The sequence below is a fragment of the Phyllopteryx taeniolatus genome, chromosome 1 (assembly GCF_024500385.1).
Source record: "Phyllopteryx taeniolatus isolate TA_2022b chromosome 1, UOR_Ptae_1.2, whole genome shotgun sequence".
NCBI lineage: Eukaryota > Metazoa > Chordata > Actinopteri > Syngnathiformes > Syngnathidae > Phyllopteryx > Phyllopteryx taeniolatus.
In genome coordinates, this window is record NC_084502.1 from 3,093,763 (window position 1) to 3,117,147 (window position 23,385).

The window sequence follows — 23,385 nt, forward strand, 5'->3', positions numbered from 1 at the left end:
TCGTTTTTTGAAACTCGGTGATCGGCCCCAAAAATCCTGCTTGTGTAAAGCCCTATATATATATATATATATATATATATATATATATATATACACACACACATACATATACATATATATATATATATATACACACACACACATACCTAATGTTTTTATAGCCATATAACAGATAACAGATTAAGATTAACAAAATATGGGTGGATTTTTGGTATGTCATTGCATTTTTAGAGCCCAACACATACATATATATATATATATATATATATATATATATATATACCTAATGTTTTTATAGCCATATAACAGATTAAGATTAACAAAATATGGGTGGATTTTTGGTATGTCATTGCATTTTTAGAACAGGGCAATGTGGGCAAACTAGTCAAAACATTTACATATGCGACGTGATTTTTTTGGGTTAAAGCAGATCTATGCCCTCCTTGCAAAATGAATCATTTCGTTTCACCACCTCTTGATGCATGGGGTTTGTGGAGACTTCCAATTTAATAATCTTCATTTCTTTGCTGACAACCATCTCAACCTTGATTGCCTGCTTCTGGTGGGAAGGAACCAAATATCGCTAATTTACTGTCAGCATGAGTATACATTGCTTAGAAAAAAAAACATTCAAACATTTCAGACCAAAATGTGTTCAATTGTAGGACAGAACCAAAATATGGGCAAAAGTGGGACCTTGTATAGATATTATGTTATACATATTATGCATATATAATACTGTGTATATGTGTGTATGTGTCTCTGGCAGTTGGAGCCACTCTTGTACGACAATAGGCAGCTATTTTGACAAAAAATACTTTTGAGACATAAAAACAGAGAACAGAGAGTCACTGTTCCAAACTTGACAAAACAGATGGACTCAACTGCATGACGCCAGTCACAAAAGAGACATTTCCAAAGTTCTGTGTTCACAAAAGGTGTGCAATACCGGCTGAGAGGTCTGCTATATACATATTAGTTATTATTAGTATTATTATGACGCCAACTCGAATGGGAACAAAAATGGATAATAGAAAAGTTATGAAAATATAACCAGTGAACCGTCTTGGTTTTTGTGTTTTAGAAACATTCATTATTTTCATTTGTATCCACAATGTCTTTGTATACATTAAAGTTGCTGCTTGAATTTAATAGCGTTATGATTACTTTTGTTCAAGCATGTTTGTGTGATTTGTTCTGTTGTCCACAAGTTGATGGATCGTCCTTGGCTTTAGTAGGCAAAGTTGCCACACCCCCCCACCCCCCGGAACGCACTTTCGATGATGTCAGTTCAAGTAGATTCAATATTTACCTACATTACAGTACCAGGATGCCAATGGTGCACCTAACTAAGGACATGCGGTCCTTCACAGAGTAGTTTAGTTGTCTACCTCTGGCGTAGCAGGATGTCTTGTGCACAGCTGCACTCTGCTCCGGATGCAACACACTCACAAGCAGAAAAAGAAAAAAAGACAGCCCTTTTGTTTTTGTTTTGTTTTGTTTTTTTCCACAGTAGTATCCTATTCCCTACAAGCAAATATCTCATACACACGAGTTCATGGTTGAAATTTGATATTCCTGTACAGGTGAAATGACGCCTCACTTATGTACAGGAATAGAGGATGAGGTTTTTTTTTTTTTTTTTTACTGGAAGTGTGTAATCTTGGAACAAGTGTTTGCTGTGTTTATACCTTTTATCAAAGGCACTGAGACAATTATATCCATTAGCTTTGAAAATACCCGTAATTTGTGGTTAAGTATGAAGTGCATGGACGCTTCCAAGAGGCATTTTGCACGTTTTTGCTCTCTCTAATTGATTTCCTCTTTGTGGTCTTGATAGGCTGAAAAACTCGGATCAACTGTAACCTCGGTCTAACACAAGCAACTGGCAGACACTGGGTGACTTTAAATTTGTTGAAATTTACAACAGCAAAAAAAACTTGTTGCATCATTCCCAAAAAGACTCATGGCTGTATTAGCTCAAAAGGGTCTAAATACTGAGCAAAGGGTCTGAATACTTAGGGCTATGTGATATTGCAGTTTTTCTTTTTTCATAAATCAGCCAAAAATTTCAACAATTCCGTTTTTTTCCCCCTGACAATATGGGTGGGGTGCAGTGTGTACATTCATTCATTCATTCATTCTTCCATTCCGCTTATCCTCACTAGGGTCGCGGGCATGCTGGAGCCTATCCCAGCTAACTGCGGGCGAGTGGCGGGGTACACCCTGAACTGGTCGCCAGCCAATCACAGCGCACACATAAACGAACAACCATTCGCACTCGCATTCACACCTACCGTGCCGTGCGGTGTGTACATTAATGAGGGGAAAAAAATAACTTAAATGATTTTAGCAAATGGCTGCAATATAAAAAAGAGTGAAAATTTTAAGGGGGTTTGAATACTTTCCGTACCCACTGTATATTGTAAATAAATTAAAACACTTATTCATCCATCCATCTGTTCTCTGAACCACTTATCCTCACTTTAAAAACTCTTAACTTTAATAGCGAGTGATGAGGGTACAGACGGTTAGCATTGCAGATGCACCTCGGTTCTCATTTTTAACATAGTCGCATAATTGTAAAATGGCTAATGGTACTTCGATGTCATCCCAACTCCCTCTACAATGTTCACTAGGCTCACTCATTTGGTGACTACCATCAACTCCTGGCTTCACATCATTTTCATCTCCAGCTGTTATAGAAGCCGAATAGTCAGTAATGCCGGGCACTCTGTTAAAACACATGCTGGATTCTTCTTATGTTATTGCGTAATGGTTGCTGAACAACATTAGAATGATGTGGGTTACAACCAGCCAGGCTGGAGTCTGTTACTGCTTGCTTCAGGTTCACTCATTCAATCGTTCATTCATTAGTTCACTGCTACTTTTGAGAATAGTAGAGCCAGGGTTTTTCCTTGCTCAAACAGAGGCAAGAAGTGGTACCATTGTGATAATTTGCACTCGTGTGTATGCGCTTACCCCCACTGGCTCAAGTAAACACATTTTCTTTGTAGTATTCAGTGCGTTTTATTTTTCTTTAAAGTTTTCTTTTTATCATGCAGTTGAAACTAGACGTTTACATACACTATATAAAAAGACCTAGGCTTTTTTCATTCTCACTCTGACATGAAATCAGACTAAAACTGGTTTAGGTCAATTAGGAATACCCAAATGATTATAAATTATAAAATATGGATGTCTTTTTGTGTAGCGTATGTAAAGTTCTGGTTTTAACTGTATATAGACTATTATACAGAAATACAAAATGAAAATACAGAACCCTATTTGATATTAAATACAACAAAAGTTCACGTGTTTACAGTTAAAACTGAAGTTAATCAACTTCAACTTGGCTATATTCAGGCCAATTAAAATATTGGAATATCATCTTGATTCAGTGACACATTTCAATTTGGTAAATTTTCCTCATGCACTTCTTGTAATCCAGTGCACTGTTCTCCCCCAAAAATAAAAAAAATAAAAAAAAATCAAGCAAGCAATTTGGGAAAAAAAAAAAAGGAAAAGGTTTTTGCTTTAATTTATAGAGTGAAGTGTTTTATGTGCTACACCTTGTATGCATTTTCCTTATTCTATTGCTGCCTTAATGATGGATAGCCATCATTTTATGAGCGTTAGCCTTAAAGCCTCATGAGATGTCGGATATCCAGAACAATACCTTCAAGTCTGAGGTACCCAGCCTGTACTTTATGCACGGTTGTTTCATCCGCAGCATCAAGTGACTGCTGCTTCGGGCCATAATGCATCTGACATATTATAAAACAAAGCATGCCTTCCTTGGTATGTCTGAGCCAGGTGAATTTGTCCATTCACTTAGGATCAAAACCACTAGCTCTGTGTTTTTGGAAAAATCTGGAAAGATTAGTAAAAACTGTTAAATAAACTGTTTGATAAGCGACAAAAATTTTTTAGTAGCAAATAGTCTTTCGTTCATGGCGGTTCATCTTCGCCGGTTTTAGGAGCGACTTCTAACTATTTCTGACACAGCGCTGGGCCATTGTCGTGGTGTAATACCACAGTTTCGGTTAAAAATGACACCCTACTGGTCAAATAAGCTTTGGGTATGTCTTAGACTGTTTAGAGCCGGCGGCTTCCCGAAATTGGGCGGAGGGAGCCGCCTCCAAAATGTGTATGGAGGAGAAACCCTGGCACTGTATTTAAACTTATTGACACTGTTATCCTCTTCAGGTTTCTGGTATTATTGCTTATTTATAGGGCATGTGGACACATTTGAGATATGCCAGTCTTCTCTGGCTGATCTCATGCAACACAAGACTAACTGGACCAGGCAGTTAACTCAGCTGTGACAGACTGACAGATGTGACACTTAGTCACAGTAAATAAGTGAGTTATGATTATACAGTACTGTATTGAGTATGTCTGAAGGATCTATGACACATTCCTTGCTCACTCTGAAATATGATGCAGAACAACAGCCATATTTATCTTCAGTCACATTAATGTGAAGGAGAAGTGACTTTTGCTTACTGTACTTAAGTAAGCAATAAACATTTTGGTTTAAGTAATATTTTAAAATTGCCAATTTCTTGAATATTTGACCTTCTCTCTATCTTCAGTTTTTGGGAAATGAGACGTGAAGATACTGTATAAATTGTCTACTATTTTTTCTTCTAAACAGAAAGATTTGGTCATAATGGAAGATTTTCCTGGTTGGTGAAGTCCCATTCAAAGTGCTGTTGCTAGTATAGCTAGCTACATGGTACTGTATTTTCATGGAAATAAGAGTTGATGAACAAATGAGCCTTTGTTTGCCATTTACACTTGGCACTCAGTCGCGTGCATGTCAAATGTAACTTTGGTTAGTAGCTGTTACTATTGTGACTATTTCAGAAATGTAAATATGGAGGCTCACCTGTCACCAGTCCTGCTGTGACGGTACACATTTTTTTCCCTTTTGCACGTCACACATTTGATGCCATTTAAGATTTGCACTTGCCTGATTTGGAAACATTTCACCCAAGTGGAGAGATGTGAAATATGGGGGGGGGGAATAATTTCGTGTCTGTGTTTACATCACTGGTGTATGGAAACTTCTTTTGTTTCCAGTATGTGTCGAGTGAAGAAAATGATTTCGAACATGACAGACATTTGTTCTTATCTGATTCCCCGAAGCTGTTTGTTGGATCAGCTGACGTGCAAGTGCACACTGAAACAACCGCTGTCGCTTGTATAGTTGTCATGGCAAGATTATTTTTTTATTTTTTGCTGCTGTTGTCTTTTACTGTTATCTTTTTTATACATAAAAGAGGTATTTCAGCAGAACTTTGATAAAAATGTGTTTTCCTTGGTCTACTGCCTGAATAATCCCTGAGGCACCAGACATCTTCAGTATAAACTGAATTTCTCTGAATTGTTTTTTCATAAAGTACTAAAGAGTAGTGGAACTGATTATGTCCCTTTGTTCCGAGCTCCTGAAAATACTTGGGATGGGTACAAGAACTGGTACTTACTTTTCAGTTAAATGTAGCCTGTAACACAAGGCATTTCAGTTATACAATAAAACTGTTAGCAGGACAACTGAAGTGATGCATTATCACACCATCGTTGACTTTCATCCTGCAGCACATCGCCCAGCCGCCCCGTAAAAGACGCGGTGGCGCACTGTCCAGCAAACATTGTGTTTCTAGAGCTCCGCTCCAAGATGCTCAGATCCGGGACGGCTAGTGTTGTCATCCATGTTTACCTTATACCCCAAAGCTGACATGAGTCCTACTCTGCTTGCCTGAATGGTATATGTCAGGCTGGTAAAATGGTATCGGAGCATTTTTTTCGAGTGCGAGTACAGACGTGGCATTGTGGCTGCAATTCTCGAATGTTCTCAAATTAAAATCTTCGTGTCACTCACACCTTGACCGTGTTATTTTGCATACATTCTGTATGCCTATTGAGGTACAGGCTGAATACAATCAATAAGAAAAGAAATACAATGCCGCTTCCCAAATATCTGCAATTGAGACCACAAAATGAAAATAAAAAAAGAATGGATATTGGGTAACTGAAAACCAGAGTGGACCCTATTGGTGACAAGCGTTATAGATAATGGTTGGATAGTTCTAAATAAATGTACACATTGTTCGTGGATGTTCAAAGTGTTTGCGGAAGGCAGGATGGAGAGCTGAAGGAAGCGTGGGAGTGTGCTGCAGGGTACATCCTCTCATCTCCTTTAATGAGGTTATACCTCTGGCTCCCTCCTTATTTCCGGTATCTGCGCAAGTAGGCCCCGAAAGGTTTGACGCATAGGACTGATACAAGTCAACCTGTCTTTCTTTTCGTGCAAGTCTATTCGCACATATGGTGAACTCAAATATACACAGTTTGTGGCAGGGAATGGGGGGGGGGGGGGGGGAGTCAGGTGGTACAGACAATGTGTGAAGGATCTATTAGTTTCTTATGACAATATTCATCAGAGTTAATTATTGTGTCAGTGGGTGAACAAGGTGACAGGTGTAAAAAGTATTTTAAAGATAGAACTGTGCTATACAGGTGAACCCTGTTGACCATTTATCGTTTTTGCTTGGTGAAATTCAGTGTGAGAAGACCTATGTGGGTTTTTTTGTGTTTCAAAAAAGCATGTACACCTCTACACGATGTGGTGTGTAGGTGACAAAAGCACAGGAAGTGTGATGCAGGAGCAGGAAGAAGGGCAGGAGCTGAAAAAAAAAATGTGACTCGTGTGTGCGCAGGCATTAGTAGGAGAGTCCCCTCGCTGCCAAGGCCTTTGAGTTACGTCAGCCCACACGTGTAAACTTTGTGTGCGCTCATAAACAGAGGCAGGTTACAATGAGGCAGACGTGTGTCTTTAATCTCTAAAGTTCATTTGACTGTAAAAGCTTCATCATATTTGAACTTGGTAAGCAGCAGCACCTTGGTAATTTACACATTACCGTTTATAATGCAACACTAGGCTATCTTTGTATTTTAGATGCTAGAAATAAAACACTATGGTCAATTGGCAGTGTCTTCAGTGGCAGAAGGGCCTGTTGCAGACTCACTCATCCAGCCAAGCATTAGCTATGGTATACTACGTAGTTTGCAAATGAGTAACACTTGCCTGGTTGGTAGCGTGGCCCTATCTTTGCTAATGCAGAGTCCAGTCTGCTTTATTTTTTATTTTTATCTAACCATTTTTTATTTAATTTTAGCTTTTGCGTCTTTGATATAACAGTGTGCAGCAATTGTAAAAAAAAAAAATTGTGATATTCAGGACTAACCTTCCAATTTGCCATTGCAATTGTGCCTTTTCCTTAAATAGAAGTAGTTATCACTCAGACTGTACAGTTTATTTGCAGTTGTTTTTAGGACTTAAAAAAACCAAAACGTGTAGACATGCAAATTTTTTTCAACACTTGTCATATGTGTGCCGTATCTTTAGTCGACATCCGAGAAATCAAAGAGATCCGACCCGGGCAGAAGTCCCGGGACTTTGAGCGCTATATGGAGGACTCTGCAGCCAGGCTGGATCAAGCTCACTGCTTTGTAATTCTGTACGGGACAGAGTTTCGCCTTAAATCACTCAGTCTAGCAGGTATGACGTTTGACTGTGACTTAGTGACTGGGTATGTATGTTGTGTATGTGACTTTATTATTGTCTATTGCTTGTATCACAATAGCAACATCCGATGAGGAGATGACCATGTGGGTGAAGGGGTTGAACTGGCTTGTGGCTGACACGCTGAAGTCCCCAACACCATTTCAAATAGAGAGGTAAGGAAGTATAAGGTTGGACATATACCACGACCACGTCTTTGCATTCACTGTAATTTTTTCAATGTGCCACGTCCATAATTCTCTCTATTTAGGTGGTTACGGAAACAATTCTATGCTGTTGACCGCAACAGAGAAGATAGGTAAGTTGTTTAATTAAAAATTTTGTCATTAGTTTATCATTACTTTTTCAAAATGAGTAACATCCATGACCTACAAACATGCGTGTTGTGAGATGCCATAAAGGAACTAACCTCTCAGCCACGCCACCAGCAACTTTTCCTGCAGCAGGAAACAGACTGTGTAGGATTTGAGGAGATGCACAGAGCAAGTCAGTTTGAGGCTGTGGGGGTTTTCTTCCCTGGCCAAAGCTTTCTGGGACGTGCGTCTACGTGCATCTTCATATTTGTGTTTCATTTTTTGAACCAAGCATGTGCTCGTGTTTAGGATATCCTGTAAGGATCTGAAGAACATGCTGAGCCAGGTCAACTACAGGGTGCCCAACATGAGGTTCCTCCGAGAGAAACTTCCGGTAACCTCCCTCTGCTTAACAGTCTGGCTGACACTTCTGTTCCCTTCCCTGGTTACTTCAGTATTTAGCATGAAACTTGAGGTGAAAGATGATGACTCTCTCGTTTGTAATCTTCTCTTTGTGATCTGTTTTTCAGGACTCAGAGTTGAGGAATGGAGAAGTATCCTTCAGCCAGTTTTCCCAACTTTATCGCAACCTAATGTTCGATGCTCAAAAGAACGTAAGTTGATACGATGCATCGTGTTTTGTGTCCACTATTCACAGACACGTCTGTCTGAGTTTGTGCATCCGCTCGGCAGTCCACCCCCACAGTCCGATGCCATTGCCAAGGCATGCTTCCTCCTCCATCTGTCTGTTCTCAAATGGCAACAAGATCAATACAATCCAGTTCAAAACTCGCAAGCCCTTCTACTTAAGGCCATTAGGACACACATGAGCACACTCACACATGAAGAGGAGGCAGGCTAGGGTATATTTAACATAAATGGATGACCTCAGAGCCTGCCATGAATAACCACACTCACACAACACTAGTTTGTGCCCATCCTCAGGCCTCCAATTCACTGACTTTTTCCGTCTTTCTTTCAGCTGGAGATCCCATTTTTGCAGAGGTAGGCCAAAACTAAACAAATACGCCAATGCTCAGCTCCATCCCATATGTGTGCTTACTGAGGCATTACTTTCTCTGCCAGGTTCATTGACAAACCAGAACAGAGGATCTCCCTTGAGGATTTTAAGAGCTTCCTCCTTGATTCTCAAATGGTAATAATCTCTCTAGTTTATTGCAGCTTCCCCTAAGGCTTGAATATGTATGTGTTTTGATACACTCTCTGTAAATGCAGGATATGTGGGCCACAGACAGCAGCAAGGTTCAGGAGTTTATATTTGGCTACCTGAAAGACCCTCTGAGAGAAGTTGAACAGCCTTATTTCCTCCAAGATGAGGTACATATGTTCATACATTCTTTATTTTCCTGATATTATTTTTGGAGCTTTTTGCTAAATAGTTGTCATATTATGTTTTCCACTCACCCCACCCCTCCAAATTCCCATATTGTTTGTGTAAGTAGGTGGTGCTCAGTAATTGAGACAAGAATGTCCAGTGTTGGCCTTAAATACCTCCCATACAATTAGATTAGGTTGGCTGTGGCGTCGTATGCGTAGTATGCATAAAGTGACTGATGCCCTTTGTGGTCGCCATAAAGCGGTGATTGACTAAACACAGCAGAGAACAGAGAGCATTTATACTAACCGGCCTGTAGGAGCTGGTACCATCTCTGAATGCACGAGGTCCTATTATGGCACATAATACGGCTTCATGCTAGGAATCGCACACTGAAACAAGGCTTATGTTGCTATGTGTTCCATGAATTCTAAAATCTCTTCATTGTTTTCATGATGGATAATTTGCTAGTTTGAGGCCTATGGATAGCCTACAGTATATTTGACATATCGAGCAAGACGCACTCTATCTTTGTTAATATACTGTAATTCAACCCAAATTCCTTTGAAATTTTAAGTGCAGTATGTGTAGGGGAATCGTATTTAATCTACTTCGTTCTTTTACAGATTCATGAGGATCTAAGTCAGGATGTTGGCCAAAATTTGCCTGTATCGAACCTTTTAGATTCATATTTGATCAGTAAAATATTTTTCTTGTTGCTTTGGGCTCACCTGTCTAGTTCCTGACATACCTATTCTCCAAAGAGAACACCATCTGGGATTCCTCCTTGGACCAAGTGTGTCCAGAGAATATGAACAACCCCTTGTCCCATTACTGGATATCCTCTTCTCACAACACGTAAGGGTCCGGCTTGTTTCTGTCTCCACGAGTTGTTGGGTCTTGGGAAAGCTAGTCTAGCAATTCAGTGTGAAACTTCCACTTGGAACAGAAGAGCTTTTGAACTGACGTCACCTATCAGATAAAAGTGGATTATTCAACAATCAAATTCCAGAATGAGATGCCTATATTTTGCAGGAAAATGCATGTTTTCCTTCAATTGAAAAGTGTGTGAAACACTGTTCAAGTGTGAACCTTTTGTGCCGGTTGCCAAACAATACTCATTGAAAGAGCAGAATGTCAGCTTCCGATGTTACTTTCATTGTGTTTGAAATGAGTGGCAGCATGACAGTTGTGTGTGTGAGCGATGCCGGTGTGATTAGAGTGTCAATGCTTCGGAATGAAAGGGGTATGCATGCTTTATTTTTAGGTACCTGACAGGAGACCAGTTTTCCAGTGAGTCGTCTCTGGAGGCGTATGCTCGCTGTCTAAGGATGGGTTGCCGCTGTATTGAATGTGAGTAAACACCGTCCTGTTCAACTGCTACCGTAAGATGACACACCCTCGCGCACACACAGTAGCAGTTTCAGAACTACTGTAAATTACGTTACACGGGAACTGGTCAAGCTGGTTTCTTTGAATTGTGTACAAGTGTTTGTTTATGTCACAGAAAAATAAGTAAATAACACATCACACAATGACTTCCAATAGCAAGTCGAGTTTCGAGTGTAGCTCTGTAGTACTTTTCCAGTTCCTTTTTGCTCCTTTTTTTGTAGTGTAGTTGCTGAATGTGTTTTGGTTTTTGCAGTGGACTGCTGGGATGGTCCAGATGGAATGCCAGTAATCTACCACGGGCACACCCTCACGACAAAGATCAAATTCTGTGATGTGTTGACCACCATCAAGGAGCACGCATTTGTTACGTCAGAGTGAGTGTCCAGAGGCTGTCAGCCATCTCAATGTCTTGTTCCAGGCGTCCCCGGTGATTTATGACAAAGATAATTAGGGTGCACACACAAAGTGTGGAGAAACAATGTAGCCTGAGTAAATTCTTCTGTGTGAGAAAATAAGATAAGAAATGGCACCCAAGTGCAGTGAAAAGGGAAGTTGCAACTTTTAAGTCTGATCACTCCCGTAGCTTTCCCATCATCCTGTCCATTGAGGACCACTGCAGTATTGTCCAGCAGAGGAACATGGCCACTTACTTTAAGAAACTGTTCGGAGACATGTTGCTGACCAAGGCGGTGGATATCGCTGCGGATGGCCTGCCCTCACCCAACCAGCTCAAAAAGAAGATCCTCATCAAGGTTGAGCCTCCCATGTCATTTTTTTCAATCAGCATTGTATGCTTGCCACTGAGCGCTCTCTCGCATGTTTGGGCTCATTATGCGCACTTTATATTGTGGCAAGTTGATTCTGCCGTATGCTCTAGGTTAATAATAATAACAATTATGTGTTTTTGACTGGAAAATTGCATTTTTTCATTCATACTGTGATATTATTGGAATTGCAATTGATTGTTCATCCTTAATGTTAATCTTTCACCTCAATGCTCTTCTTTTATGCACGGCAGCATAAGAAGCTTGCTGAGGGCAGCGCCTATGAGGAGGTGTCCACGTCTACTCCCTACTCGGAGAACGACATCAGCAACTCCATAAAAAACGGAATCCTATATTTGGAGGACCCCATCAATCATGTAACTGTATTTGGAACAGTCTTAAATTCAACATGTAACTTCTGGGACACACAAGTCTGTTCACTGTTTGTTTGTGCATTTATATTATTGTATAACCTTATCCTGCTTAGAACCAAATATCCTAGAATTGCTTTTCCTGGTTAGATGGTGATCAGATTTCTGTGCAACACATGGATGTTCTAAATAATTAATGTAGCTCACGCATCCTGCCTTCTCACATCCTGTCTCTCTCGCTGCAGGAGTGGTATCCTCATTTCTTTGTCCTGACCAGCAGTAAGATCTACTACTCAGAAGAGACCTCAAGTAATCAGGGTAATGATGAGGAGGAGGAGCACAGAGAGGTTAGTAGTCCTCACTTGATTTGAATAGAGACTAGAATAGAGAGAACTAGATCTTTGCAACACTTCAAATGTTAGGCGGCAAGTACTTCCTGTTTGTGGTGGATTTGAGATGTTTATTAGTCCCTCCCTCTAATCGACAGGTTTCCAATGGGATGGATCAGCATGTTATGGAAAAGTGGTTTCATGGGAAGTTGGGTGCAGGGCGGGACGGGCGACAGATAGCTGAGCGACTGCTGTCGGAGTACTGCCTCGAGACTGGAGCACCTGATGGCTCCTTCCTGGTTCGAGAGAGTGAGACCTTTGTGGGAGATTACACACTGTCTTTCTGGTATGTTCCACATAGGGTATTACATGGGGTTTCTGAAAACTGATATTTAAAACGGATAGTTTTTTTACGTTACATTTATCAACTGAGGACTCCAGTGACACATTGATGATTCATTCAAGTGAATGTGCATTTCAGATACACATGGAAAGTTAAACCACATACACTGCTTTATATACTGCAATTCTCCTAATAATCTGTCTGCAATACTTCCTGGAAAGGCCCTGAAAATATATTTTTCAAGACAGTACAACAACAACAACATTCTAATAAATGAAATCACTAATTGAGTGAAAACAGTACTTACTGTTACATTTTTACCCTTTACCATTCCCATTTGTTTTCCAGGCGCTCTGGACGAGTGCAGCATTGTCGCATTCACTCCCGTCAAGAGGCCGGCAGCCCCAAGTTCTACCTGACTGACAACCTCGTATTTGACACGCTATTTGCCCTCATCAACCACTACCAGCAGGTGGCGTTGCGCTGCAATGAATTTGAGATGAAGCTGACTGAGCCTGTGCCGCAGACCAATGCCCATGAGAGCAAAGAGTGAGACTCACTCACATATTAAGAATTGACACATTGTTAAGAGTGTTGACTGCGTGTATTCTCATTCATCTGAATGGGAATCATCTTTATTGGCCAAATATGTTAAAACAAAGAATTTGTCTCCGGTAGTTAGGAGCCACTCTAATACTGCGGCGAACAATCCACTTTAATGAAATATACCACTTTAATGAAATATTAAAAAAAAAAATTATGTATGCATGTGTTAAAAAAAAAGCTTACGTGACATGGCAAGCGATGGCGGCAGATAAAAGTGTACGTGCGCTGTAAAAATGTCAACCATACAGTTTGTAATTGTATTTTTATCTTGAGGTGGAGTTGGTTCATTTGCGGGGAAGGCGGCGCCACTCGCCGTGGGCTGGGCGGACGGGCTCACCCGCTTTCATATGCGGGGAGCGGAGCAGCCTGATTAACAGCTAACAGCCTTCTTAATCAAACCACAAGCAAGTGATCCACCATGCTGTCACAGTTTATGGCCTGGCCGTCACTGGCTTAGCACAGTGGCGTGGTCTAAGGAAAACTTAGTCGAACTGGGCCTTTCACATCCACATGAACTCAATGAGTGTTGTACTTCAGTTCAGTTTAGACAAACAAAGGGTAAGTGCTGGATGTCATTCAGGCCAAAATTTTCCTGGCTTTTAAATCTGTCACAATTATCTGACAGCTTAAGTTACTGTACATAACCGTTTTTATATTCTCCTCTCATCCAGTAAATAATATTTACCACCCTAAATATTCAATATTAAAGTTGATTATCAACTAAAAAGTGTGAATTTGAGAAAATTATCCTTTTTCCAGAGCTCAATAAAGTCTTTAAAATCCTTTTGTGTAAAAGTATAACTGTCCTTTTTTTCATCAGATGGTTATCTGTTCATAAAGTAGTTATTTATATGCTAATAAATTGGTTATCCATTCATAAACTGACGATCTGTATGCAGTGATCCCCCCCCCCCCCTCCATGGGGGGAAGGGGGAGGTTAAATTCCAATCCACCTCAGCAATAAGTGAAATTTGTGAAATAGAAATACCCTAAATACACCCGAGGCATGTTTTTTGTTGCATTTACGGCCCTTAAATTTTTTGAAAGACCTATTAACACAAATAAAACAATACAAACACATTTAAACACAACACTGAGAGAGAGCAATGGATCACACAAAAATATTGTAAAAAGTTTAAAAAATTGAGTAACAACTGTAATCAAAATCTGCAACATAGTGGGACCGCAAAGCATGAATAAACACGCACACACACACCAGCCACTTTCAATGAGACTTTGTGCAGCAGGTATGGGGATACCGATGATAAGGGGAAGATTGGATTTTCTGCCCTCAATTAAAGTGCTCTGAAGATGAAAAAAACATAAAGTTCTCATCGGCCCTTTTTTTTTTTGGTTGTTTGTTCCAGGTGGTACCATGCTAACCTATCCAGGAGTCATGCTGAGAATATGCTGATGAGAGTTCCTAGAGACGGGGCATTCCTTGTCAGGAAGAGGGCTGAATCCAACTCATTTGCTATTTCCTTCAGGCAAGTCGCCGCGACTTAATTATGGACATTTAGAGAGATTGGAAAGATAGGCTATTAATCGTGTGGCACTTAGTCATTTATTCTGTGTCTATGTTTGCTATGCAGGGCTGAGGGCAAGATTAAGCACTGTCGTGTACAGCAGGAGGGTCAGACTGTGGTGCTGGGCACTTCTGAGTTTGACAGCCTCGTAGATCTCATCAGCTACTACGAAAAGCACCCTCTGTATCGCAAAATGAAGCTGCGATATCCCATCAACGAGGACACACTGGAAAAGATCGGCACTGCTGTGAGTAGCACAACTGGACTGAGCGGATACTGATAATTACAAATTGTTTGGATTTTTGTGTGGTTCTTTAATGTTGAATAAAACAATGACAGTCCAGGTAAGAAGAGTTGTGTTGTCCGACAGGAGCCCGACTATGGGTCGCTCTACGACGGCCGAAATCCTGGGTTTTATGTGGAAGCCAATCAAATGCCTACCTTTAAGGTGAGTGTACCCTCTGGAGAGGGTCAGTTGAGATTCCTCTGACATTTCCTTAACTTCCTGTCTGCCCCCTAACAGTGCACAGTAAGAGCCATGTACGAGTATAAAGCCCAAAGAGATGACGAGCTCTCCTTCACTAAAAACGCCACCATCTCTAATGTGGACAAACAGGAAGGAGGATGGTGAGTTTGACGTCCATTATGGCCGTAGCTCTCATCCTTTTAAGCAAAGTGAGGGGATGAGGATTGGTGGGGGTTTTCGGATTGGCTGGCTGTTATTTTCGTCAATATCAGTGTGCTGTTAGTAATAAAACTACACCCCCACCATTCACATCGGCCAGGTGGAAGGGCGACTGTGGAGGGAAGAAGCAGCTGTGGTTTCCTGCGAACTATGTTGAAGAAATCAGTCCGTCAGCCGCAGAGCCGGACAGAAGTGTGAGGATCAAATCCACGTGGCGCTCTCTGCTTCCTCAGCTACACTCGATTCACCTCTGCTCCTCTTCCCTGTCCAGCAGGAGATGACAGAAAACAGCCCTCTCGGAGATCTGCTGAGAGGAAGTGTGGACGTCTCCTCCTGTCAGATTGGTGAGCGACACCCCCACCTTCCAGACTCCATTTCCTGTTCTGGTGTGCTGTTGCTGCTGCTGCAGCGCACGCTGGCAGTCACCTTGCCAGAGGGCAGCTTTCGTCCATGATTACACATTTCCGACTTGTTATGCTGCTTTTTGATTTATCTAGCTGTAATATTACAATAGGGCTTTTTTTGTTTTATTACAACCCTTTTTTCCCTCACATATTGTTTGTAATCTAGGCCCTCGGGCCAGGCAGGGCACACCCATTGCCATTGTGGCCTCAGCTCACAGCCGTTAGGATCCTAAAAGCTGCTTCCCTGCGTTTAGCTGGGATTTTGGCTCCCTCTAGTGGCAATACTAATTTTAACATTGTGCATTTCCCAGCACGTGCAGTATTCAAATAAAATGTGGTATCAAAACAATACTTTTTGAATTTTGAAACAGATCACGTGAATTCAAGAGAAAATCTACCATTTTCAAAATAAAATTGATCAAAGTGATTTTGAAAAGTACAGGGAAACAATGTACTAGTATATTCTATTATTTGGTTTGATGTACATGTCTGTAAGATTTCTGTGCAAGGTTTTTTGATATTGTATTTTAACTACACCATTAAATATTGCAGAATTTGTCCTCATCATTTTTCTTCACGATTTAAGTAATCAAACATACATGTGAATACAGAAATTGAAATTAACAGAGGGGATGCTGTCAAATTTGGAGACAGGACTCTCCACTTTGTTATTGACTTGTATGTATGTTTGTATCCGTTACAGTTGTCCGGCCCGACGGAAAAGGAAGCAGGCCGCACGTCTTCTCCCTGGTGCCGACCACGGCCATGCGGACGGGCCTGGTGCTGGAAGTTGCTGCCAGCAGTCAGGAGGAATTAAAGGAATGGGTGGTCAAGATCCGAGAGGTGGCGATGACCTCGGAGGCCAAGGTGTGTGTCACATGGCTGTGGGGAGAGCCTCACTTTGATAGGCAGCTCTTTTGCCACTGTACTAATCTGACTAGGGTTTATTTCTGTGATTGCAAAGTGACAGACAACCATCTGAGCTGCAGATACGTCAGACTGTGTGTCATTGTGCAGTTGGCTTCGGCCGTATGCTTATGTCAACTGTGTGTGTGTCTGTGTGTGTGTGTGTGTGTGTCTGCACAGCTGGAGGAGGGAAAGATGATGGAGAGGAGGAAGAAGATTGCACTGGAGTTATCCGACCTGGTCGTCTACTGTAGACCTGTGCCATTTGATGAAGACAGTAAGTGGTACACAACTTTAAGTCAGTGATGATACAGTGAACTGATTCGTGGTTCACTACTCACAAATTCACTTATTTGTGTTTTTTTTCTATTATAACTATCCTCAGCAATCCCCCCCCCCCCCCCCCCCCCCCCCCCCAGTGTATTTTGTGCTCTTTCTTTCATTTTCTTGGGGTGTCAATTGCTCACAGTTTTTCGCTTTACGGGATTCCGTCCCTATCCTGTACCAACACCAGTCCAAGCGAGTCTGTCCTTGTTTCTCTGCATGGTGTAGAAATCGGCACGGAGCGCGCCTGTTTCCGGGACATGTCGTCCTTTCCCGAGACCAAGGCAGAGAAGTACGTCAATAAGATCAAAGGGAAGAGGTTCCTGCAGTACAATCGACTGCAGCTGTCCAGGATCTACCCGCGAGGCCAGAGACTGGACTCCTCCAACTACGACCCTCTGCCCATGTGGCTGTGCGGCTCGCAGCTTGTGGCGCTTAACTTCCAGACAGCAGGTATGCACCGTTTTGTTTCCATCAAGTTGCTCAATTGCGTCACAATCAACGCGTGTCACTATATTTTTCCACGCGTGCTGTCTCCTGTCCAGACAAGCCCATGCAGATGAACCAGGCCTTGTTCATGTTGAACGGGCGGAGCGGCTACGTCATCCAGGCCCCCATCATGAGGGACGATAACTTCGATCCCTTTGACAGGCACACAGTGCGGGGCCTCGAGGAAGTTACTCTTCAGATCGAGGTGCGTCTTTCTGTGGGATGTCAGGAGGAAATTAGATTTAAAGGGACTATTTCTTCACCTTGTTCACGTTCTAAAGATGTGCACCCCAGTTTGAGAAACTTTGGGGTCATATTCGATGTGGCCATTCTTGCACTGATATTGTCTTTGTCTGATATTTACAATTAGTTTGATGATCTTAAACGAAGTGGGGAATCTGCAAAAATATAAGAATTTGAGAAAGGGGCCAATACTTGTTTTCACAGCACCGTATTTATTGCATAATGTTTGTTCATCTCTATTTAACATGTAACACACTTTGTAAGTCTATTTTGTGAGATACGAGAAAGTATTAACTAACTTCTCTTTTTAAAGGTGTTGGGTGCAAGGCATCTACCCAAGCACGGTCGTGGCATTGTTTGTCCTCTAATCGAGATTGAGGTGTGTGGGGCCGAGTTTGACAGCGTCAAGCAAAAAACGGACTCAGAAGGTATGGAGTCGTAACTCAAAAGATGTGGCTTGTTCTTGGCTAGACAAAGACAATGTCCCATTGCTCCTCGCCTGTGTGGAGTTTGCATGTTCTCCTCATGGCTGCGTGGGGTTTCTCCGGGTTTCTTCCCGAAAACATGCATGGTAGGTTGATTGAAGACACTAAATTCGGTGTGAATGTGAGTGCAAAAAGTTGTGTGTCAATACTGTATGTGCCCTGCAATTTGCTGTCGGCCAGTTCAGGGTGTACCCTGCCTCTTGCCCAGAGTTAGCTGAGCTAGGTGCCAGCACGAACGCAACGGATGGGTGGACCGTATTACAAGCAGAGGGAAAAATCAGAAGTCTAGCAAGAGAATATTGATTCTGAAAAGAAAAAAGCTTTTCTAAGAAGTCTGTTGGGGTGTGCTCCTTTGTCTAACTCTGTATCGAATAGTGAGTGGTTCCACCCCATCTGTGCTATATTATTGATTGTAACAAAGAACTACAGCAGCGGTCATAAAAATGTACGGGAGCACTTTTTTTCAGACAAAGTACTTGCATTTGAATAGTCACCGATACTAAGTGCCGCTACTTGTTAATGCTGTTACCGCCTGCTGTTCTGTGAAAATCTTAAAATTTTCCAAACAAATACAGGTATTCAAAAACACAATCTTTTTTTGAGTGTCCCATCAGTTCTACTCAAATACAACACTTTTTAGAGTAACAGCTTGTCATTGCTGAATGTTTAACATCCAACTGCTTGCAACACGTTCCAAAAAAGACTGAGAAAGTTGAGAAGTCTTGCCACACGTTTTACCGAAATGTGGCCTGTAACACAAAGCATTTCAGTTTTAAAGTACAACTGTGGCAGGGCAACTGAAGTGATGCATATACTTTGGAATCTTTTTATAAAAAGTTTTTTGTATGAAGAGAAGCCTCTCTGCAGTATTTGCTATAACTTTATTATTGTTTTCATCTATCTATTGTCCCCATGGTAGGCACAGAAAACTTCATCGGAAGTTAATAGCACAGACACTCAAATTAGACTTCGCCGCCACGGAGGGCCAGCAGTTGAGGTTATCTCTGGTCACCGCCCAATCTGCCGAGGCCACTTCCCGATGTGGGGGGGGGGGGCTTTTGGATCTGATCAATGCACTCGTCCCCGGGGCTTGGTGCTCGTTCGCATGTCTTAGCTCTTGAATTATTCAAGTAACGGCGGCGCGATCAAACGAACTTTAACTGATGTAATGAGCCATTAACAGTTTGACTGCAGCATGAACCAGGTAGCCTCTGGGGCATCGAGGTGGAGGAGGGCGGCCGACGTGCCGCAGCGCGTCGCTGCAGGTCCGCCCTCCTCCACCACGGTTTGGAACGGGAGCAAGGTTGGCTTGGTCGACGCCGAACAGTGTGGAGCGAGGCTCGAGAAACTGTGCTTGCAGGACGGCCCACCGCCGAAACTTGCAGGGTGGCTGCCTACAGAGTTCATCATCCATTTTGCACCGCGTAATTTTCATGACTGTCGACTTAAGCGTCCTTTACCTTAAAGAGTCTCCACACAGCTGACGTCGCTCTTACTCCAGCTGTCCTGAAGGTTTATGTCAGACTAGTAAACAGGGCTGGGGGATTAATCGTCATTTCGATTTTGGCTTCTCATGATCATAAAAACATTCTAATCGAAGAAAAACGATTGTGCCGAACGGCGTGTTGTGTATGTAGTCAGTTCCTGTGTTGTGAAAGCACCCTAAACACACCTTGTGTTGCTTGCAGCAAGTGTGTGACATTTTTTATTCTGCCCTCCTTTAGTGTGCTTTAAGCTGTTTATTTACACCCCAATTGGAGTTTACTATAAAAACAAACGCGCGGCAAAAATAATTACATGCATTGTATGTTTAAAAACAACAAATAATGATGACACTCAATGAAAAACGCTATTGACGGGCTAGCAAAAATCAGCATTAGAAGTCACAGGAGGGATTTACTTTCAGGTAACGAATATTCACAAAGAAACACTGTAGTAAGACGCAGACAGGTAGTGTAACAATACTAAAAAGCATGAATTGTTCGTAATTTGTGAAAGTTATATCAATAAAGGTCAATCATGTCTTTTTGTGCAATTGAGAGTCTTCAGTCAACCAACCTTGCATGTTTTTAGGATGTGGGAGGAAACAAACTCTACAGGATTTGAACCGCGGTCCTCAGAACTGTGAGGCAGATGTGCTAATCAGTCACCCACTGTCCCATTTAGCTCCTCCCATAACTCCAAAAAGAAACTCTTCAATAGCAAGTTCCTTGAAATTAACGCCTAGTACTCTCTGCTGTTGAGGAGACAAACTTCTACCCACACCTGCCATATTTGTACTGTTGTGTTTTATCCAAAGCTGCATGTGGGATTCCTCATTGGTTCTGTCTGTTTTTTAAATTTTTATTATTATTATTTATTTTTATTTTTTTTTCCTGTTCCAGCTGATAATGGTCTGAACCCCACGTGGCCCAGAAAGCCATTCCGGTTCGCAGTATGCAACTCAGCCTTTGCCTTCCTGCGCTTTGTGGTCTACGAGATCGACATGTTCAGTGATCAGAACTTCCTGGCTCAGGCCACGTTCCCCATTCACAGCCTGAAGACGGGTACGCACAGCAGCGCTGCCGCCGGTCCAGTTCCAATCAACTGCTCCCATTCCATAGCGTAGTCATCTTTCATCTACCTTGTGCCAGGTTATCGGTCAGTCCCGCTGAAGAACAGCTTCAACGAGGATCTGGAGTTGGCTTCGTTGTTGGTCCACATGGACATCGTCAGAGGAAGAGTAAGAATTTATTGTATGCGCTGAGCCAGTTAGTCTGGATTTATGCTGCAGATCTACACTTTCGTTTTAGTGCCAATATCTATTGCCCGTGTCTTCATCCACGTTTGAAAGAGGCCTGATTTGTATTTGTTTTTTTCCCTCTTCACACTGCCATGACGCAAATACAAATTGCAGGATAGACCTCACGCCGACCCCCCGAGCAGACAAAAATCCTTCAATACTTCACAAAAGCAAACAACTGCAGTTACCATCCTCTTTCCCAAACTGTTTTTCAAAGGAGTGATGCAGGAAATAAATCGATGAGCTGACTATAGTCTTATAGGCGGAAATTCATCTGCATGCAAATTTACCTCCATAGCTTCATACCTCATACTGCACCGAAGCATTAGAGTTGCTAGTGGAATTTTCCAAAAAGAAAAAACGCGCAACTCAAACATCTCTAAAATCCTCCATAACATACAACCCCAATTCCAATGAAGTTGGGATGTTGTGTTAAACATAAATAAAAACAGAATACAATGATTTGCAAATCATGTTCAACCTATATTTAATTGAATACACTACAAAGACAAGATATTTAATGTTTAAACTGATGAACCTTATTGCTTTTAGCAAATAATCATTCACTTGGAATTTTATGGCTGCAACACGTTCCAAAAAAGCTGGGACAGGGTCATGTTTACCACTGTGTTACATCACTTTTTCTTTTAACAACGTTCAATAAACATTTTGGAACTGAGGACACTTAATTGTTGAAGCTTTATAGGTGGAATTCTTTCCAATTCTTGCTTGATGTACAGCTTCAGCTGTTCAACATTCCAGAGGCTCCATTCTCGTATTTTACGCTTCATAATGCGCCACGCATTTTCAATGGGGGACAGGTCTGGACTGCATGTAGGCCAGTCTAGTACCCGCACTCTTTTACTACAAAGCCACGCTGTTGTAACACATGCAGAATGACAATTTTGACATTGTCTTGCTGAAATAAGCAGGGCTGTCCATGAAAAATACGTTGCTTGGATGGCAGCATATGTTCCTCCAAAACCTATGTACTTTTCAGCATTAATGGTGCCTTCACAGATGTGTAAGTTACCCATGCCATTGGCACTAACACAGCCCCATACCATCACAGATGCTGGCTTTTGAACTTTGCGTCCATAACAGTCCGGATGGTTCTTTTCCTCTTTGGCCCGGAGGACACGACGTCCACAATTTCTAAAAACAATTTGAAATGTGGACTCGTCGGACCACAGAACACTTTTCCACATTGCATCAGTCCATCTTAGATGAGCTCGGGCCCAGAGAAGCAGGCGGCGTTTCTGGGTGTTGTTGATAAATGGCTTTTGCTTTGCATAGTAAAGTTTCAAGTTGCACTTACGGATGTAGCGCCGAACTTTATTTACTGACATTGGTTTTCTGAAGTGCTCCTGAGCCCACGCGGTGATATCCTTTACACATTGATCTCGGTTTTTGATGCAGTGCCGCCTGAGGGATCAAAGGTCACTGGCATTCAGTGTTGGTTTTCGGCCTTGTCGCTTACATGCAGTGATTTCTCCAGATTCTCTGAACCTTTTGATGATATTATGGACCGTAGATGATGAAATCCTTAAATTCCTTGCAATTGTACGTTGAGGAACATTGTCCTTAAACTGTTCGACTATTTTCTCATGCACTTGTCCCATCTTTGCTTGTGAATGACCGAGCAATTCAGGGAAGCTCTTTTTATACCCAATCATGGCACCCACCTGTTCCCAATTAGCCCGTTCACCTGTGGGATGTTCCAAACAGGTGTTTGATGAGGATTTCTCAACTTTATCAGTGTTTTTTGCCACCTGTCCCAGCTTTTTTTAAACGTGTTGGAGCCATAAAATTTTAAGTTAATGATTATTTGATAAAAAACAATCAAAGTTTATCAGTTTGAACATTCAATATCTTGTCTTTGTAGTGTATTGAATTAAATATAGGTTGAACATGATTTGCAAATCATTGTATTCTGTTTTTATTTATTTAACACAACGTCCCAACTTCATTGGAATTTGATAAGTAGTTAAAAAAAAATGAGGAAAGTAGTTTGTTCAACTGTTTGGGTTTGGTAACAAAAAATGCTTACAGTATCTCAACATTCAAAGTGAAGACAATTTGCAATTAACGTTCCCATTTTAGCAAGAAACCCACGAAGCAGACGCACATGATTTGCTTTAAAGCGGGCCCCATAAAATGATGCAGCGAGCCGTATCTGGCCCCCAGGTCTTGATTTTGACACCCGTGTCCTAAAGCACCTCTCCCCTCAGAATGAAAATGGCGATATTGTGCTCCCGTTTTCCGTGAGCTCGTCGAGCTCCGCGGCGTCCCAAGCCGCACGGGAACGATTCGGGGACCGCAGCTCGGTGTCGTCCACGTCCTCCAACGTCTCCCCCGTGCCGCAGTCGCCGGGCCAGGCTGTGGCGGCGGCGTACAGGGGCAGGGACGCCTCCTTCGACTCCCGCTACCAGTCGGCCCTCGACGACTTCAGGGTGTCCCAGGAGCCGCTGCTGGACCACATGGACACGCAGAACAGAAGGTACGTGGTGGGGCGG

General features: G+C 42.0%; 1 protein-coding gene across 4 annotated transcripts in view; it reads left to right on the forward strand.

The window, feature by feature from the left end:
- Positions 1-23,385, forward strand: part of plcg1 (phospholipase C, gamma 1) — a 28,254-nt gene that overhangs the window by 3,046 nt on the left and 1,823 nt on the right. The window contains exons 3-32 of one of the 4 annotated variants that reach the window (XM_061751616.1): positions 7,415-7,567; positions 7,653-7,746; positions 7,842-7,889; positions 8,194-8,278; positions 8,415-8,498; positions 8,867-8,889; positions 8,971-9,040; positions 9,121-9,222; positions 9,960-10,078; positions 10,488-10,573; positions 10,866-10,986; positions 11,196-11,364; positions 11,631-11,753; positions 11,993-12,094; positions 12,235-12,422; positions 12,768-12,968; positions 14,393-14,512; positions 14,618-14,798; positions 14,922-14,999; positions 15,075-15,178; positions 15,337-15,430; positions 15,508-15,580; positions 16,344-16,507; positions 16,727-16,823; positions 17,099-17,323; positions 17,416-17,564; positions 17,916-18,030; positions 20,472-20,633; positions 20,721-20,809; positions 23,086-23,369. In XM_061751616.1, the coding sequence (XP_061607600.1) occupies positions 7,415-7,567; positions 7,653-7,746; positions 7,842-7,889; positions 8,194-8,278; positions 8,415-8,498; positions 8,867-8,889; positions 8,971-9,040; positions 9,121-9,222; positions 9,960-10,078; positions 10,488-10,573; positions 10,866-10,986; positions 11,196-11,364; positions 11,631-11,753; positions 11,993-12,094; positions 12,235-12,422; positions 12,768-12,968; positions 14,393-14,512; positions 14,618-14,798; positions 14,922-14,999; positions 15,075-15,178; positions 15,337-15,430; positions 15,508-15,580; positions 16,344-16,507; positions 16,727-16,823; positions 17,099-17,323; positions 17,416-17,564; positions 17,916-18,030; positions 20,472-20,633; positions 20,721-20,809; positions 23,086-23,369 (3,703 nt within the window). The remainder of the gene's footprint in view (positions 1-7,414; positions 7,568-7,652; positions 7,747-7,841; positions 7,890-8,193; positions 8,279-8,414; positions 8,499-8,866; positions 8,890-8,970; positions 9,041-9,120; positions 9,223-9,959; positions 10,079-10,487; positions 10,574-10,865; positions 10,987-11,195; positions 11,365-11,630; positions 11,754-11,992; positions 12,095-12,234; positions 12,423-12,767; positions 12,969-14,392; positions 14,513-14,617; positions 14,799-14,921; positions 15,000-15,074; positions 15,179-15,336; positions 15,431-15,507; positions 15,581-16,343; positions 16,508-16,726; positions 16,824-17,098; positions 17,324-17,415; positions 17,565-17,915; positions 18,031-20,471; positions 20,634-20,720; positions 20,810-23,085; positions 23,370-23,385) is intronic. The other 3 variants (XM_061751701.1, XM_061751788.1, XM_061751876.1) reach the window with 3 other exon arrangements.